We start from the raw sequence: 16,951 nt of genomic DNA, 5'->3' as shown, positions 1-16,951 counted from the left end.
GTCGTCATGCCGTCTTCGTTACACGCCTTGGTTGTTCCATCGATATGGCCACGTGGTTGTGACGGTGAATATACGTGTCAGTATCATTCTTCGTCATTCTATCTCCACTGCGTCAGCGTCATGCAGTCGTCATCAGGCCTCCGTGATCATGGGCGACCTTGGCAAGCGAGTGCCATAGCAAAGTGGCACGATATAAAAGTATGTGGCATACAGCCGAATGGACGAGTCTTGGAATTACCACTACATGCGTTAAATGAACGGGACGTCAGAAATATGGTCTGTAGCTAGATCGCCGGATTGCTATTCGCATTACCGTCGACAGAAACTGAGAGATGAGTTGTGCTGTAATTTATTTTTAAATCTGCAGACTCCTTAAAACGCGCTTGAGCATTATTTTATAGTTGGCTTAAAAATACCGAGCCAGTAAATTTTCTCAAAATATCTTGTTTTACCTTGTTGACATAAAGCGAGAGCTAAAGATAACGATAGACCAGATTCATTTCCCAGTCACTAGAAATAGAAATCATTCTATCACTAGAAATAGAAATCATGCTAAAAGCCTTAGCAAATTACCATTGTCTATAATGAATGAAATACGATTGACGTTGGTTTAATTACATGCGATCATTGCCGTATATTTGTTATATTTGGGGTCAAATACTCGTGGCCAAAAATTTAACTCCGTCGATATAAAGCTGCACTTGCAGTATACAATCCTAAAATGCAGTCTGAGCTTTTGTTTGAGTATCAAAGTGAAGGCCACGTCTGCAAGTGTGAGCAAAAAGCGTTTTCCCTTTTCACTTCAGCCTCAGTAGATCCGCAAATCTCTGTGCCAACGACGAAGCCTCGGCGTGACTGCTTAGACCATAAATATTGACTCTTCTGGTTCATTCGTCTTACGTGTGCATTTAGCTGAACCATCTCAAGGTATCTGAAAGTATGCATATTCAGCAAGAATGCTTTAATACGAGTGGTGCTGCGTAGAAAAGCTATAAAATAATTCACAGAAGCACGAGATACTATTTCTATGTGGGTGCACGAAAGGGCTTTGTAAACGTAAGTGACACGCAGGTGTTCACAGAGGTCAAATTCCAGTTGCCGAACGGGCTTACGGTTCTTCAACTGCCGACGAACAAGGAGAGTTTATCGGCATTGAATACTCAAACAACGCTGACGCACAAGCCTATATTTTATATATATTCACCCTACAGCTGCCTTTTTGTCAGACGGCTTCGAAGTGCGTCATTCGAATATCTACAATGATATTCGTTATACTTGTTTCTGTTTTTACCATAGGGGCAGCAGACTTCGACTACCATGGCAGACCAACCTTTGCGGATGTGCTAAAGGTAAGTATATCTGTTTCGCGATAAAGATAGGATAAATTTTGTCGCGTCGAATATTTTACACCTCCTTCCTGAGATGCAAGGTTTACGCTACATTGTCTTGGTCTGCCGTCTAGTTCCTTATTATTGTGGAGGGGGACCAAATATTCGTGCAGAAATGACAGCGGCATAATTCTCTACGAAGGCGTAGCTAGGCACATTGTGAGTTCCTGTAAAGCGGTTAGAAATCTGTAAAATAATTTTCAGCACGTTCCTTGTAAAAAACAAACAGTTATCAGTGGTTCCCAGAAACACAATTGCTTCATTACATACAGTTTGTTGGCAGTGTTTGCAGAAAAAATAAAGAGGATACGTAGAATTTTCCAGGTTGCACTGCGTGGCAAACTTATGCAGATATACAATGCACAAACATTTGAAGCTTTGATTCATGTCTTACATGTTGCCAATAATGCGTGAAGAAACTAAAAGAAGAACCATCCAAACGTCGTAACATATAATTAAGTCTTCATATTCGTCACAGCCGAAACTATAATAAGCCTATCTCGAACGGTGTTAGAACGAATGTTATCTGTAATTGTTTCTTCGTGTTGCATCCCCAACGTGAAAGAATTACCAGAGGCAGAACAAGCAATGTTACTGGAACCAACGCTTAGACACGGGGACTTGTCTCCCTTTGTGCAGCGAATGCTTTTCTTAGGAGTGCTTTTATGTCCGCTTAGCTCACGGTTCCACTAACAAATGAAAAGGGGGAGGTGCAGGATAAGCTGGTGCACGGAAGAGGATGTACGTAACAAATGTATTCAAAACGACGGCGAGGTAAATAAATGGGGGCAGCTTCACACTAGTGGTGCGAAGTCTGAGCAAACAGCGAAGCCCTTCCCTAGCTTCAACTTTACTCTCTGTTAGTTTTAATTTGGCCTTTTCATTAGCTTTACCATGGTATTTTTATTAGCTTGGCTTTTCTAGGCATCAGGTGGCGTGCTGGGGAAACTCTGGATCGGTGCGAAGTCTTCGGAGTCGCTCACGAGTGGCAGCGCGGCGCTTTTCGCGCAGCTGTTCCTCATCTTCAGGCGTGACGATATTCTTAGGACGACCCATGTGCTCGGCGCAAACTCACGAGGCAAAGTGTGTCTCCGCGCCTCGGCGACGCAGAGCTATATTTTCTGGAATGACGTCATTGCCTAGATTCGCCCCCGCGCGGCAATGGAGAGAAGCTAGGCAGAGCTACGGCGGAGGAGTGAGCGGCGCTACTGGGGAGGTTAGGCCAGGTGTCGCTAGGTGGCGCTGTGGCGCGAGCGACGGCGGGGAGAGGAGGTGGTGGTGCAGCTGTGTTGAGGAGGTGGCGCTCCGTTGCTAGGCGACGCCCGTGACGTCATCTCCAGATGGAGGAATTTTCTGCGTACACCATCGGACTACCTCCAGCTTAAACAGCTTGGCTGTCAAAAATTAAGAGCATTGATGATAAGGAAACGAGGTTCAAGGAGATATAGCTAACAGTGCCATCAATTAAGCAACCGCTCCTAACGTGCTCATGCGGAATAGTCACACGTGTCACTGAAGCAAGAACTGAAGTTTAGCCACCAGAAAGTCGACGATATCGGATGCGGTAATGAGTCGTCAAAAAGTGATGAAACGAACTTGACATGTCGCAGTATTGAGGCTGAAGCTAGGGAAGCATCTATCGTGACGTTGGCCGCCGGAAGCAAAACTCGAAGTCAAGGGCAAGTGCGCCTCCTCTGTGGTGATATGGCTAATATGGTGCCAATTTTTTGTGGCAGAACGGTGGCGCAATTTGTCACCACGCGGCTTGTTTGGCCGTGTTTTGCCCTAACTGTAACAGTTGGTGGCGCAGTTCTATTGGCGTGACATCACGCACTGCCTTTGTGTGACCACAGCCTCGGTGATCATTCCTCGATATTGTGAACTAATCTCCAGAAGATCTAAAAAATAACACCTGAACATTGCTGCCATGGTCAGCTAAAGCGAGCGAAATATTATGACGGTCACTTGCAAAGAAGGCGCAAACTGACTAGAAGTGACTACGCACTCGGCCTGAAGCGCGTAGGTGTAGCTAGTCCAGATGCCGCCATCGTGCGGTGACGTAATTCATTTTTAAATGCAAAGCATTCCTTGGCATACATGTGCCACTTTGACAGTCTCTGTCTATCTATCTATCTATCTATCTATCTATCTATCTATCTATCTATCTATCTATCTATCTATCTAGTCGCCTACGTCTTGGTGCTCTCTTGTGACGGTGACAATATCTTTTATTGGTCCTGAGAAATTGTGGTCAGGGGGAGCCGAAGGCTCCGGAGCCTCAGGTCAAGTCAGTGGCTCCGCCCACGATGGCATCGGGAGGCGAAATCCGGTTGCGATGTCGTGGGCCCTCTGGACTGCCAAGAGCTGGATGTGGTGGTGGTCGCTTCTTAGGAACTCCCCCCACTGTTCCTTTGTGGCAAGTATAGAGTTTTATGTGGCTGGGCACAGCCAGAGCATATGATCAAAAGAGCATGAATCGGCTCTGCATTTGGGGCACGACTGCGGGAAGTCTGGGTCTATCCTGCTGCGGGACCGCGGAGTGGGGTACGTGCGGGTTTGTACCATTCTGAGCGTGCTAGCTCGTGGTTTATTTAGTTTTGGGTGAGGAGGAGAGAACCGCCTCGTTACCAAGTGGTAGTGTGATATGATTTCGTGAAAGGTGCACAATGGGTCTTTCTGGATGAAAGCCTCGTGGTCGTTTTGTTAACTTGGCATGTACCAAAATTGGCATAGTATGAGAAGACTGTATGACGAATATAAATGATAGTTCATGACATGAATGTCATGACCTATCAGTTATGTCAATGACATGAGTGTGATGACATGCATGTCATGTACGTCATGAAACAGCCGCTTACGTCTTGGTGCTCTCATGATCGCTTCGTTAACTTCGTAGGTACCAAAATTTGCATAGTATGACAAGAGTGTATGACGAACATAAGTGATAGGTCAAGACATGAATGTCATGACATGCGTGTCATGTACGTCATAAAACAGCCGCCTAAAATGACAATGACCGTTCGAAAGAAGATTAACGCTCAAAAAGAAACACTAAAAGGGATTCGGACGTGGGTACTACGCGAAGGAAACACTAAAGGATTATGGTAAAAGTCATAGTCATGAGCATGACTCAGCAAAAATGACAATGAATCAGCGAAACAAGATTAACAAAACAAAAACCACCGCCCCTTCCACTCCGTGGAGATGGTCGAGCAGCGAAGCTCTGTTAGTTACACCGAGTGTTACACCATGCAAGTCAAACTTCGCAAGCAGTCTATTTTGTAAATCGTTTGTTTCACCATTCTTTCATCTCACTTTCACTTTTGTGTGCTTCGCGCCCCAACTGTCTAGAGGTAAGAGCAGATACAGAACACATACTGTACTCATGTAAAACTGCCATTACCATCTCCATATATCCCTTACCCTTCCCCTGCTTCCTGGAGTGCTTGGCTCCACTCGGACTCGGCGGATCATGGGCGGGTTTTAGCGGAGCAAGCGCTCTTCTTTTCTGGGCCTTAGTGCTGGCCTTTAATAAAGTTTCTTCGTCCTCCTCGCATGGTGACCATGCTTAAAAAAAAGCCGACAGATCCCACGCCCCGTGGGAATTGATGTTATGTGAAGCAGTGTGCGGGTAGCCTACCAAGTTAACGAAACGACCACGAGAGCACCAAGACATAGGCGGCTGTTTCGTGACCGACATGACACGCATGTCATGAGTCCTGAGGAGTCCCTTTGGCTACGCCTAAGAAACCTTAAGGCGAAAGCATTAGTCATGCTCATGACTATGACGTTGACCATCAACCTTTAGCCTTTTCCTTCACTTATTACCACATCCTAGCACATTCCAATGGCTTTTGAGTGTTAATATTTTCTTGCCAAGTCACTGTGATTTTTGCTGAATCATGGTCATGACTATGACTTCTGCCACTATCCTTTAGCATTACCTTCACTTAGTACCCTCGTCGGGAACCCATCTCAGTGATGTTTGAATGTTAATCTTTTTTTTGCAGAGTCATTGTAGTTTTTGCTGAGCCATGCTCATGAGTATGACGTCTACCATCATCGTTTTGTGTTTCATTATCCTAGTACTCCTGTCCGAACCCATTTCAGTGGTTTTATTGCGATAGCAATTATATGGACACTTCAACCGGATTTCTGCCGTCGCCTTCGCCGTCGCCGTGAGGTTCCGTATAGATCCCAAGAGCGATAAAATCGTCGCCGCGCGCCGTATGCGCGAGCGAAAGCGCGCGGAGGACGCACGCTATCACGGAGGGCGAACTCCCCCGCGCGCTTACACGGAGAGCGAACGCACGGTGGAAAGCAAACGCGATCGTCCCGCGAAAAGCCGAGGGGGTATGGCAGGGAGGGAGGCGGGGCGGCGCTGTGCTCCGGCACCAAAGGCGTATCTTGCCACTCAATCTCCCACGCGTAAGCAAGAAACGGGAAGACGGGGGGAGGGGGGGGGGGGCGCAGCTTCTCCTCTGCCAACAACTTCTTCTCTGCCCTTTGCCTGGCGGTGCCGGTCGCCCGCACCGTCTCTTATCTCCACACGGCTCTGACCTTTCTATGCGGTGTGCATTCGCCGCTCAGTTTCCGTTGAAGCGATAGACCGCACGATTCTTCGCCCGCTGCAGCGGCTGGCTGCGCTTGCTGCCAGCGTTTTGACAGTCGTTGTCTGCGGTCATTCTGTGTGATCTATTCATGTTTGCTTGTGCGCGCTGACACCACGATTGTTATTTCAGTTACTAAGCCAATGTGTCCAAGTTTATGCACATCATAAAGCTACAATCGCTACTCCGAATAGCTCTCTACTAATTTGCTAACGCAATCGATGCTTTGCCTTTCGGGCGAAACTGCGACATTTTTTTAGTGTTAATCTTATTTTGCACAGTCATTTTCATTTTTGCTGAGTTATGCTCATGACACTGACGTCTGCGATCATCCTTTAGTGTTTCCTTCACAAAGTGCCCACATCCGATCCCATCGAAGTAGTTTTTGAGTGTTAATCTTTTTTCGGTTTTGTCATTGTCACGACCTATATGACATGCATGTCATGACATTTATTGTGATGACTTATCATTTATGTTCATCATACACTCTTGTCATGCTAAGATAATTTTGGTACCCACCAAGTTAACGAAACGACCATGAGAGCGCCAAAACGCAGGCGGCTGCTTCATGACCTAAATGACACGCATGTCATGACATTCATGTCACGACCTATCATATATTAAGTTCGTCATACACTCTTGTCATACTACGCCAATTTTGGTACATACCAAGTTAACGAAACGACCATGAGAGCACACAGACATAGGCGGCTAGATATATAGATAGATACTAGGTGGCCAATGTTCGCCATGAAATGCTTCGAATTTAAAAGCAACGGTCAGGCCGGCTGAACTGGAAGCTAGCGTCCGAGCCATAGTTTCATTCGCGGTCGTTTGGCTGGTCCGAACGGTGCTACTTGCCGGATATGGTACGCGTCAGCGTCCACGGGTGGTGGCGTCCCTAGCGCGTTCCTCCCACTTTTTCTGCGAGGTTCTCAGAGAAGAGTCCTTGACCAAAGCTCTGTATATACAACCAACGCTAACGGGAACTCCTCTCACACCCCAGTCCACCGTTGACCTAATTTTTAATGCGATAGCAATTATATGGACACTTCAAGCGCATTGTTGCCGTTGCCGTCGGCGTCGCCGTCGTAGTGATGTTCCGTATGAAGTCCTACGGTGATAAAATTGTCGCCGCGCGACGTGCGTTCTGTGTGGGAGTGAAAGCTTGCGAGGGTGAGCCGGCAACCGCACCTGAATCTCACGCACGCGACAGAGGAAGGCGGCCGGAAGCGTACGCTCTTCGTGCACGCACGAGGAACGGGGAGGAGGCGACGGAGACGGGAGGGGGGAAAGGTGCGTTCTGGTTACGCGGCTGCTGCTGACGGAGCAATCTTGAAAGATTGGAGGGCTCTGCCTTCTCTACGAGCAGATGGTGACTCACCCACCAGTGGCGGTTGCCTCACCACCACCACACCACCGGCCACCAGAGGTCGACCTCTCCCTCGATGGGGCTACAAAGCACCGAACACCTTTGGCCGCTCTGCAGCAGGCAGCATCCTGCAAACTCCCGGAGCAACTGGAGGGTCGGCTGCAGGTGTTCACCGACGGATCTGTGATACCGGATGGGTCAGCAGCAGCGGCGCTCGTCATCCCTGCCAAAGCCATCAGCAGGCAATGCCGTCTCCCGTTCTCAGCGAGTTTGACAGCGGCGGAACTGGCGGGGCTTCACCTGGCTGCTGACCTCCTGGCTGAGGACCCACTTGCACAGCCGGTCGCTGTGCTATGCGACAGTAAACCGGCGCTGCAGTCCCCTTTCTAACTGCCATCGAGTTGGACTGTCGGGGTCCCTCTTGGCCGCGAAGTTCTCGGCGCTCGCCTCCTCCGGAGTGTCCGTCTCCTTTCACTGGCTGCCCTCCCATGTGGGCATAGCTGGTAACGAGGAGGCGGACACCCTCGCTAAAGCTGCCCACCACCCGGAAGTAACATTCACTCGAGCAGTGGCGGCTTCAGACTACTCGAGGCCACGACTGAAGCAGTTTCTACTGGCGAACCACCCCGACCCGAGGGTGGCAAATGGCAAGGGACCCAAGCTGCTTCCCTAGTATGGCCTCACCAGGTGAGACAGGGCCACCCTGCTGCGACTCCCCCTCGTGCCGACGATGCGGCGACCCCGAGACACTCGAACACCTCCTCTGCGCCTGTCCGGCCTTAGCATAGGAACGTTCGAAGGCCATCCGAGTCTATAGACTGAAAGGACTTCCTACTGACTCACTCACCAACCTGCTGTTCCCAGTGGCGCACCGACGGGGGGGGGGGGGGGGATTTAGGGGCTGTAACTCCCCCCCCCCCCTGAGGCCGAGTTAACCCACCCTTTTGTATAACACCCCTTTTCTTTCCTTGCGCCTTTGAGTACTGCAACTAAGATGTAACAGGCGTAATCGTCTGCGACTACGCAAAAAGCGCATTTTTTGACAATTTCCCGTGAAGAAATTGAAATTAGTGCTTTTTAGATGGTATTGGCAAACTGTGAACCCCCCCCCCCCCCCTGGCAGAGATCCTGGGTGCGCTACTGGCTGTTCCCATCCCACTCCCATCTCCCCGCACTACACAGCCTCGTGGAGTTCGTGGAGACGAGTGGGATAGCGGCATACCGCTGAGCGTACCTGCCCTTGCCGGTCCCTGCCGCCTCTGCTGCCTACCCATGTGCGGACGAGCCCCCTGAACTATCTCACTTCTCTTTCTTTACCTCGCTACTCCCCCTCTCCCCTACGACGCTGCGCTGTGCTCCCTGATGGGCTGCAGAAATTAGCATTTCTTCCTTATTCATAATAAACACCAGTAGTAGTAATCTTGAAAGCGGTCTACCACGTAGCCGAAGTGTGCGCCCGCGGGAGCTTATCTTCAAAGCAATCTGCGATGGGCCAAAGTGCCTTCGCCGAGTGCCGGTAGCTTCGTATGCGCTGCGCTTTCGACGTTTAGTTCGCGTTGCAGCAAGAGCCAAAGCGAAAGTTAATTTGCTCGCTGCCGCTGGTGCGCTTTATCAGTCCAGCGTTTTGACGAGCTCCCGCGCTCATTGAGCGACATGCGTTCTTGGTTACCTGTGCGCGCGGGTCACCGTGCTTGAGAATATTTACAACTTTATACGGCCGATAAAACTACTATCCTTATTTTGTGTAGCTGTCTACTAATTTGCTATCGCAATCGATGCTTCGCCTTTCGGACTGAATTGCGACTTTTTTCCTACACCGCTCCAACCAACGCGAGTATTGGACGGCACGACTTACGTCAAGCCCCCTCCCCGTTCTCCCATTCATCTGCACCCTCTCAAAGCATTCTCATAGGGGGAAAGGAATCAATCCAACGCCTTTCCTCCTGTTGAGCTCTACTTTACCTCTCCTCTCCCACTAGGTCACGTGATCCCTTTTTAGCGAAGTCTAATGGAGGCCCACAGTCCGCATAAACAACTTCGCTGTAAAACCACTCAAATGGATTCTGAATAGGTACTAACTGAAGGAAACACTAAAGTATGATGGTAGTAGTAGTAGTAGTAGATAAACTTTATTACAAAGATAGAGTTTTGTCTTACCCCGAAGGGGCATTGCTAATGGTCGGGCTAATGGTCATGAGCATGACCCAGCAAAATGACAATGACTCAGCGAAAAAGATTAACGCTGAAAACCCAATAGAACGGGTTCGGATAGGGTACTAGGGGAAGGAAAAGGCTAAAGGTTGATGATCGTAGTCATAGTCGTGAGCATGACTCTGCAAGGTCTCTTAGGCATTGCTAAGAACACTCCTGAGGACTCATGACATCAATGTCATGAAATGTGTGTCATGTAGGTCATGAAACAGCCGCCTACGTCTTAGTGCTCTCAAGGTGGTTTCGTTAACGTGGTAGGCTCCTCGGGCATTGCTTCGCATAACATCGATGCCCGCAGGGCATGGGAATTTGCCGGCTTTTTTTTAACCATTAAATGAAGGCTTCTCGAGAAAATTGCTTATGTGGTAAAAAGAAAGCAAAGCCAGGTTTAGTTCTTATAGAGAGAGATCAGTTGGCAGTACTGCTTTTGGTTTTTGAGCAAGCGAAGATTGCCAAATTAAGAAATGGGTTCACACGTCGAAGTACACGCCACCAATACGGGAGGCATATTCTTCCTAGAAAACAGGAAGCTCGAAAATGATCTATAAAGGTAGCAGTGGGGACAATAACATAAACCAAGAAATACTTTGTGATACCCTAGTTGAACACAGGCCCATAAAGCTTTCATATTTGTCTAGATAGCAACTACAAAACATATCTTCTCCTTCTTTCGGGGGTTATACGTGCTAAAACCAGTTCTGATTATGAGGCACGCCGTAGTGGAGGGCTCCGGATTAATTTTGACCACCTGGGGTTCTTTAACGTGCGCTACAACACAAGCACACGGGCATTTCTGCATTTCGCCTCCATCGAAATGCGGCAGCCGCGGCCGAGATTCGAGCCCGCGACTTCGTGCTCAGCAGCGCAACGCCTTAGCTAACTCAGCCACCGCGGTGGGTACAAACTATTTAAAGAAATTAAGTGCAGTGTGCCGAACACTACCCAACGTCGTTCTGTGCATTCTCGGCGAAAAACTGTGAATCAAGGCTAGCATCATTATAAAGCCTGCATTCTCACAAAGTTATAGTATGGAGAGTCAGTGGTATCTTAGAAGGAGCTTAGTAGATTGTGCTTTTTGCAGTGAAGCTGTTTATGCCATTTTTCGTGTGCGTCAACAAAAACTGTCATCATCAGCAATGGCCAGTGCATCGTCGTCTTCTTCAACTGCTGCCAGTTCTGCCGCCTCGATGGTGCCCCTCGCGCCACCAGCCGAACGCACTCGTTCCACTGCTCAAGGGTTCGTCGTCGTAGTCTTCTTCCACAGCTGGCTTCGTTGCCGCTCAGCATTCCATCATTCCAGCGTAGAATGTAACTTCTGTCTTCGTAATGGGGAGGTCACGTTAAATGTTTTTTAAGCGAATATTTGTTGTCACACTTGTGTCGGGGTCGGTGTACGCAGTAAACAATCATCATCATCATTGGCTCGAGCGTCGTCGTCTTCTTCCGCAGCTGGCTGGTTGGCATCCCTCGGGTTGCGTTCGTGCCCAGCACGCGCTCGTGCCGCTGCTCCCGCGTTCGTCGTCGTGATCTTCTCACAGCTGGCTCCGTTGCAGCTCATCATTCCAGCGTAGAATTTCCCTTTTCTATCGTAGTAATGGGGAGGCTGCGTTTACGGAGGTATGGGAAATTGCTTAGAGGGGTATGAGCCATTCATTGTCTTACGTGGACAGATTAAATTTTGAAGCAAGTTAATTACGGAGAATCGCAAGTGGCAATGACGGGCGAATGCTGCTAACAACGCCACTCAGCAAACTCGAGACATCGAACGGAAGCGACAACACCGAGGACCAGAGAAGCGTACAACACAGCGGAAGGAAAAGTTGCACGAAAGGGAAGGGAAAATAACAGTAAAGAGAAGGAAACGTAATAGTAAAGGGAAGGAAAAGTAGTAGGCCAGGTACACAAACGACAAGCTTTGCTTACCCCCATTTTCTCGACAGGTTAAGGGCTGGTGATCTTTTTTATTATTATTATTTACGGGCTATGACCCATTGCTATGGGCCAGTCATTGTTTTACGTGAAGGACGCATTTAATAACACAAGTAATACGAGAATGAGTGTGCGTACCTACCGTCACGATGACCCCCCATGAGGACAATAAAAATGTTGGAGAATCCCTAAGCATATTCTTATGAGAAGAGAACGCGAAAGCGTTCCTTTTGGCTAGGTTGTTGTTACTGAAGGCTGCAGCAATTTGGTGTTGCTTCATTCTTTGTGCTCATAAGAATATGCTTAGGGATCCAGATTTTTTTCTCTCTCTTTTTGGAGTGGGTGAATTGGGGTGTAGAACGTACGCGTTTCAGTTCACGCTCGTCCCCTGAGTCCTGCTTGAAGCAGAGCGCTCCCTCGACGAGTCTTCTGCTGATGTCGACACTAAGCCTAAAACCTCGACATCAGACTAACTGCCGCTACTTCTTGCAGAATCACTATCCGTGCTGTGGCGACAATACCTCCACAGAAACTGAAGGCAAACTGAGACTGCGGGCGAGGGCGGGCTCCATTTGTATATGCTATGTCGGTGACTACATGTTGACCGCGCCGACTATTTCAATCCGCTTTCCTTCTCCAATTCGAGACCGGGCTTCGCCTTCTGTAGTGGGGTTTCCCCTCTCCTGCGCCCGCGGCTGCAGGTGGTTGCAGTGGCGGAGTGGAGCGCGAGCAAAGTGTTGCTGCGGAAGGCGTTGGCGCCGGCGTCAATTCCGGTTGGAGAGGTCACGTGCTGTCCTGGCACGGCTTTGCAGACGCCTTTTGCGGACTCCAGCCGGGCGCGCGCTTTTGCTAACCTAGCCAAGAAACACTTTCGCGTTATTTATTATGTTCTCACCTTTCTTCAAAAGTCGGTGTCATCTCTGTGTTGTCTGCTAAACAGCTTCGCTGCTCGTCCACCTTTACAGAATGGAATGACTCATGATTTCCTTTTTTGTAATTCTGACAGAATTAGATAGTTTAAAAGCAGTTTATCACGTCCCCTTACGTCCCCATCGGTGAAATAGAATAAGATGGAACAGCACTTTCATGTGTTGGTGATTAATGCATCTGGCAAGAACATTCACCAACAAGCTCCTCGGACACAGACTGCGTTTCTTTCGGCTGCTTAAACATGGCAAGTTATCTTGATGAGTATTTGATTGTGCGGAACCTAAACTGGAGATTAATCGTTTGTGCTTGAAAAATACACACTACCTGAACTTAAATCACATCTCCTCATCAAATGCTCTAAATTACCGCCTTTCATTCCGGTATGTTTGGTGCGAATGAAACTGGCGCACGCACATTGGCTCTCGCTCACCCGTGCTAAGCAATGTGACACATGCGGCGATCATGTCAAAGAGTTAGTGTTACCGAATAGAAGTTTATGGTGGCGTAGCACCGAGGTTAAATACGTGAAATCAAGCACTACTGTGAACAAAGCATCCAGAGCCGCAACGAAGAGCAATGTCAATGTGCATCCGGTTTCGCGAAACAACAGTGCACAGTGGCTTGTAAACGTGAAGCGGCACAGCACTGGTGCGCAGTAATGAGAGAGCCGCGGAACTGAACCGCTTCTTTTAACGTTACGAACGAGTAGTTTCAGAAACATTTCGTACCGGGCGATTTCAATAGGGTGCGTACTGTGCACTATAGCCTCTGGTTTCGATCGGCCATGTCAGTACGGCTCAAGCATTGCACGTTTTCTTTGAGCAAAACGTTTCACAGTGAATATTTTTCCAACTTCGTCATGAGGACTTCTTGCAAATTGAGTCTACGGAAGAGCAGCGTTCCTTGTGATCACCGATAAAAGCTTCGCTTACACCAAGTCCTTGAGTACGCGGGACCCACATAATTTTTTCTGCGTTGCCTTTTTTGCGAACCCTGCAAGAATTTGTTACTTCGAGTGCGGCTGCTCCGTAATGCTGCTGTATTTCCAACTTACTTGTGCGGTGGTAGGATCCAACTTCAACCTTCCATGTAAAGAGCCCTTTGCCGTGACCATTAGGTCACAGTTTTACGCATACTTCTTTTTTTTAAACGGCAAGCAGCTCTTTGAAAACCATTCCCATTGGGGCCAGACTATGTGTGGAAGCACGTGCTCGCGCTGCCAGTGTCTGCTGGGAAGCAGACGGAAGCTTAAAATGGGCGTATCATATTCAACATTACCACCATCTTTTGCGTCCTACTTTTCTCTCTACAAACCTCAAATCACAATTCCCTCGACATGCTTCAGACATCGCTTTCGCACTCGTGACATTACAGCGTCGATATCTCATAGTGAATATCAGCAAGACTTGCTCTTTGCCTTTCGGCCTAATTTGTGAACTGTGTAGCGTACATACAGATACCGTTATATTTGTGATGAAAATTGTTTGTGTCCCCAAACTAATGAAAGCTTGCGCGAACTTCTTTGGTGGTGGTGGCCTGGCGTGCAACCATTCAAGAAAATCGCTCTTAGATAGTGACTGGATGAAGAAGTTACAGGCCAATAGATGTGATCTACGGTGGCATGGAAAAGAACGCGGGACGGGAGGAAGAAAGACGCGGATCCAGCCATGGTTTCCTGGAGTTTTCATGGAGGCCACCGCACCCGTATTTCAGGTACATTGAGCCAGGATTCTGTGGACATATTGTTGAACCCGTTTGAGTTGCCGAGAGGCTAATACCTAATTCAACCTATCGCCAGTGGGCAGCGACTCGGGGCTCAAGGCTCAAGCAGTCCACGTGTATCCAGCGGTGGACGAGACCCTGGATTCTGGCGCCATTCGGGTCAGCTTTCTGCCGCGAAGGCACACCCAACAAATTTTGCCATCGCCCAACACCACGCGTCCTCGTCGGTTGAATCATGAGCTCAAAGCACCTTCATTACTTCTAGTACTTGTGTAGATCTTTGAGTAGTGTTAGCGCCTTGAATTTTCAAATTTCGCTCACCAAGTATTTTTAAAATGGCTGTTTCTACCATGCTGCGCTTCATTTCTTTATATTATTTTAACAACGTGTGTTGTTCTCGCAAACGGCTTCGTTATTTTAGGCACTGAAGTTCCCACTCAGTGATCAAAACCATAATTCACGAACCTGACCCGACAGATTGGCGTCCGCGACAGGACAGGAAGAAGCCGTTTGCTCTAACCTGCATGAAGAGACAGTGATCGCGATGAGTTTGTCAGAATGTACAGTTTTGGGTGAGCGTATGGACACTAAATTGAGAGCATAGGTGGATGAACACTTCGAAAGGGCTTAGGCGGAAGCTGCAAAGGTACACGATAACAGGCAGGCAGATTGAGAGCAAAGGAAGGCAGACTTGCAGATAGAAGGCAAGGCCCCAGAATTACAATTTATGTTATACGAAGCAGAAAATAGCCAGAAAAAGAAGCATCTAGTCGTACAACAAGAAGTCAGTCATTCAGTGGCAATCAATCCAACACCTGATTCCCATATACAAAGAAAAACGAGCTCATCGCGGTGCATAATAGGAGCGGTTTCAAACCGTCATCACTGGTCGGGCATGGCTTAGAGACAAATAGGCCACCGCTCTCCTGTTTGTGCTTAGATGGCGAATCTTTTATCTTTTTCGGCCGTTTGTCCTGCTGATTCAGTTGAATATCAGAAGGCCTAGAAGGCACTACTGCAATGATTTTACAGCCTGTCTGAGGTTCATCGGGAGCAGTTTCGTCGAATGAAACTGCACGATGTCGAAACAGCGAAACAGTACGCCACGAAGTTTTTAAGTTTCATTGACCGTTGGTTCAATATGACCCACCGAGGAAACACATTCCAGGAAGTGCGCGCTTTAATTCTAGGTGATCAATTCTCACTCACTTCCATCATCTTCTGACTTTATTACCTTTGTTCTTCTAGAGGAACTGTAAGATAATGGATGAGATCACAGAAGCCGCATATCAGTTTTGGACGCTAAAAAACTTCCGCTTTTCCCCCCGGAAGAGGCCATCGCATTAGAGGACAAAGCTAACTTTCTGAACGGCCAAGTCTGAGGTTCCATTTGCCCGAAATTTCAGTACAAAACATCACGAAGCCGCCATATTGCACGTCTTGTCAAAAACTTGGAGGACTGCAACTGTAAGGCTTCAGGTGCAAAATATGTCTCATGCTGCTATGCTTACTACGAAAGTCACCATGACAACGAATATGAATGCTCTAGTCTTGGAAGTGATGGTACTGCTCACGGGTGCTATCCGACAGACAATTTCTCAACCCTACTAAATTGCAGTCATGCAAGGGGCGCTATTCGAGAAGACTGTCTCCCTTTTTGCGTGCTCTGGCAGCAAGTGTTGTAAGCCGATCTCTTGTGCCAGACAGGGCACTAGCAGACGCACGTACAACCATGAGGTTTGCTGATAAAAGTAGCATAGCAGCTCAAGAAGCAGACGTGATTATCTCCTCGCTGCATTTTTCAAGCGCTCTCATCACCTAATGCCTGAAGAACCCTCTCTATGATGCCATCATTGGGAAAGTGCCTTGCCTATGCAAACTCACGGAATTCGACAACAAACTGGAGCGATTCCATGACTTTTCAAGCCATTCTATTTTTCTTTTAAAAAGAAACACGCAAGCTGAAGGTCTCCACCCACTTCCCTCAATGCTCAAAGTAAAACTCCTAAAGAATTCTAGAAAACAGCACAGTACTCTACCTAAGGGGTCACGGCAGACATTCCAAGCAAGACAAAAAAAGACTGCAGCTTGCACATCTGCAGAGCCACGGTGGCCAGCACGTTCCATGACAAGGGAGCAACAGAACACCCTTTCTACATCCAGCGAAATATCCTGCTCCGGTCATATCAGTTTTGCCAGAATCTAACACGGCCATCCAACAAGCAGCAATACCGGAGACATTGTGCGCGCATACACTCACCTTAGTTGATGAAAATCTAAAATCAAAAATATGAACACCAACACATTTTGAAAACTAACGAAAGGGCACGGATCACTTTTTAGTAGCCGGATGTTCCAAAACACATCAATACATATGTAAGATCCTGCGGCGTGGGCCAATGAACATGTCACCAGGAATATATCAGCAAAGCATCGCTTCGCCGAATGCCACTCGTAGGCACAACATTTGAGCGAGCGGCTGTCGGCATCATCGGTCCTTTCTCCCAAACTTCATGAAAAGAGAACCGATACATACCTACAGGGATATATTTTGCTACACGGTATCTCAGTGTATCACCATTGCCAGCGATCCACTCAGAGACCGTAGCCGTGGAACGCATAGAGGTGTTTTCACGCATAGGTTTTGTTTGACGAGCACAAAGCTAATTAAAGAAGTAAACCGCCTTCTGGATTTTAAGCACCTCAGTTCTACACCTTCCCATTCCAAGTGCATGGATTGGTTGAGGAGTTCTATGGGTCTCCCAAAGAGATGGCCAGGAACAACCTAG

General features: G+C 48.1%; 1 protein-coding gene across 2 annotated transcripts in view; it reads left to right on the top strand.

Annotated features, from left to right (window-relative positions):
• Positions 1 to 1,112: 1,112 nt before the first annotated feature.
• Positions 1,113 to 16,951, top strand: part of LOC125940392 (uncharacterized) — a 32,699-nt gene continuing 16,860 nt past the window's right edge. Inside the window, exons 1-2 of one of the 2 annotated variants that reach the window (XR_007463610.1) lie at positions 1,113 to 1,237; positions 1,297 to 1,349. Coding sequence is in view for 1 of the 2 variants with exons in the window: in XM_049656497.1 (XP_049512454.1) it covers positions 1,260 to 1,349 (90 nt within the window). In the remaining variant the exon portion in view is untranslated. Of the gene's footprint in view, positions 1,350 to 16,951 lie in introns of both variants that reach the window. The other variant, XM_049656497.1, reaches the window with a different exon arrangement.

This window comes from Dermacentor silvarum, chromosome 9 (genome assembly GCF_013339745.2).
Source record: "Dermacentor silvarum isolate Dsil-2018 chromosome 9, BIME_Dsil_1.4, whole genome shotgun sequence".
NCBI classification, from domain to species: domain Eukaryota; kingdom Metazoa; phylum Arthropoda; class Arachnida; order Ixodida; family Ixodidae; genus Dermacentor; species Dermacentor silvarum.
The sequence above is the reverse complement of the archived record's forward strand: the minus strand, read 5'-3'. Positions and strand labels throughout refer to the sequence as shown.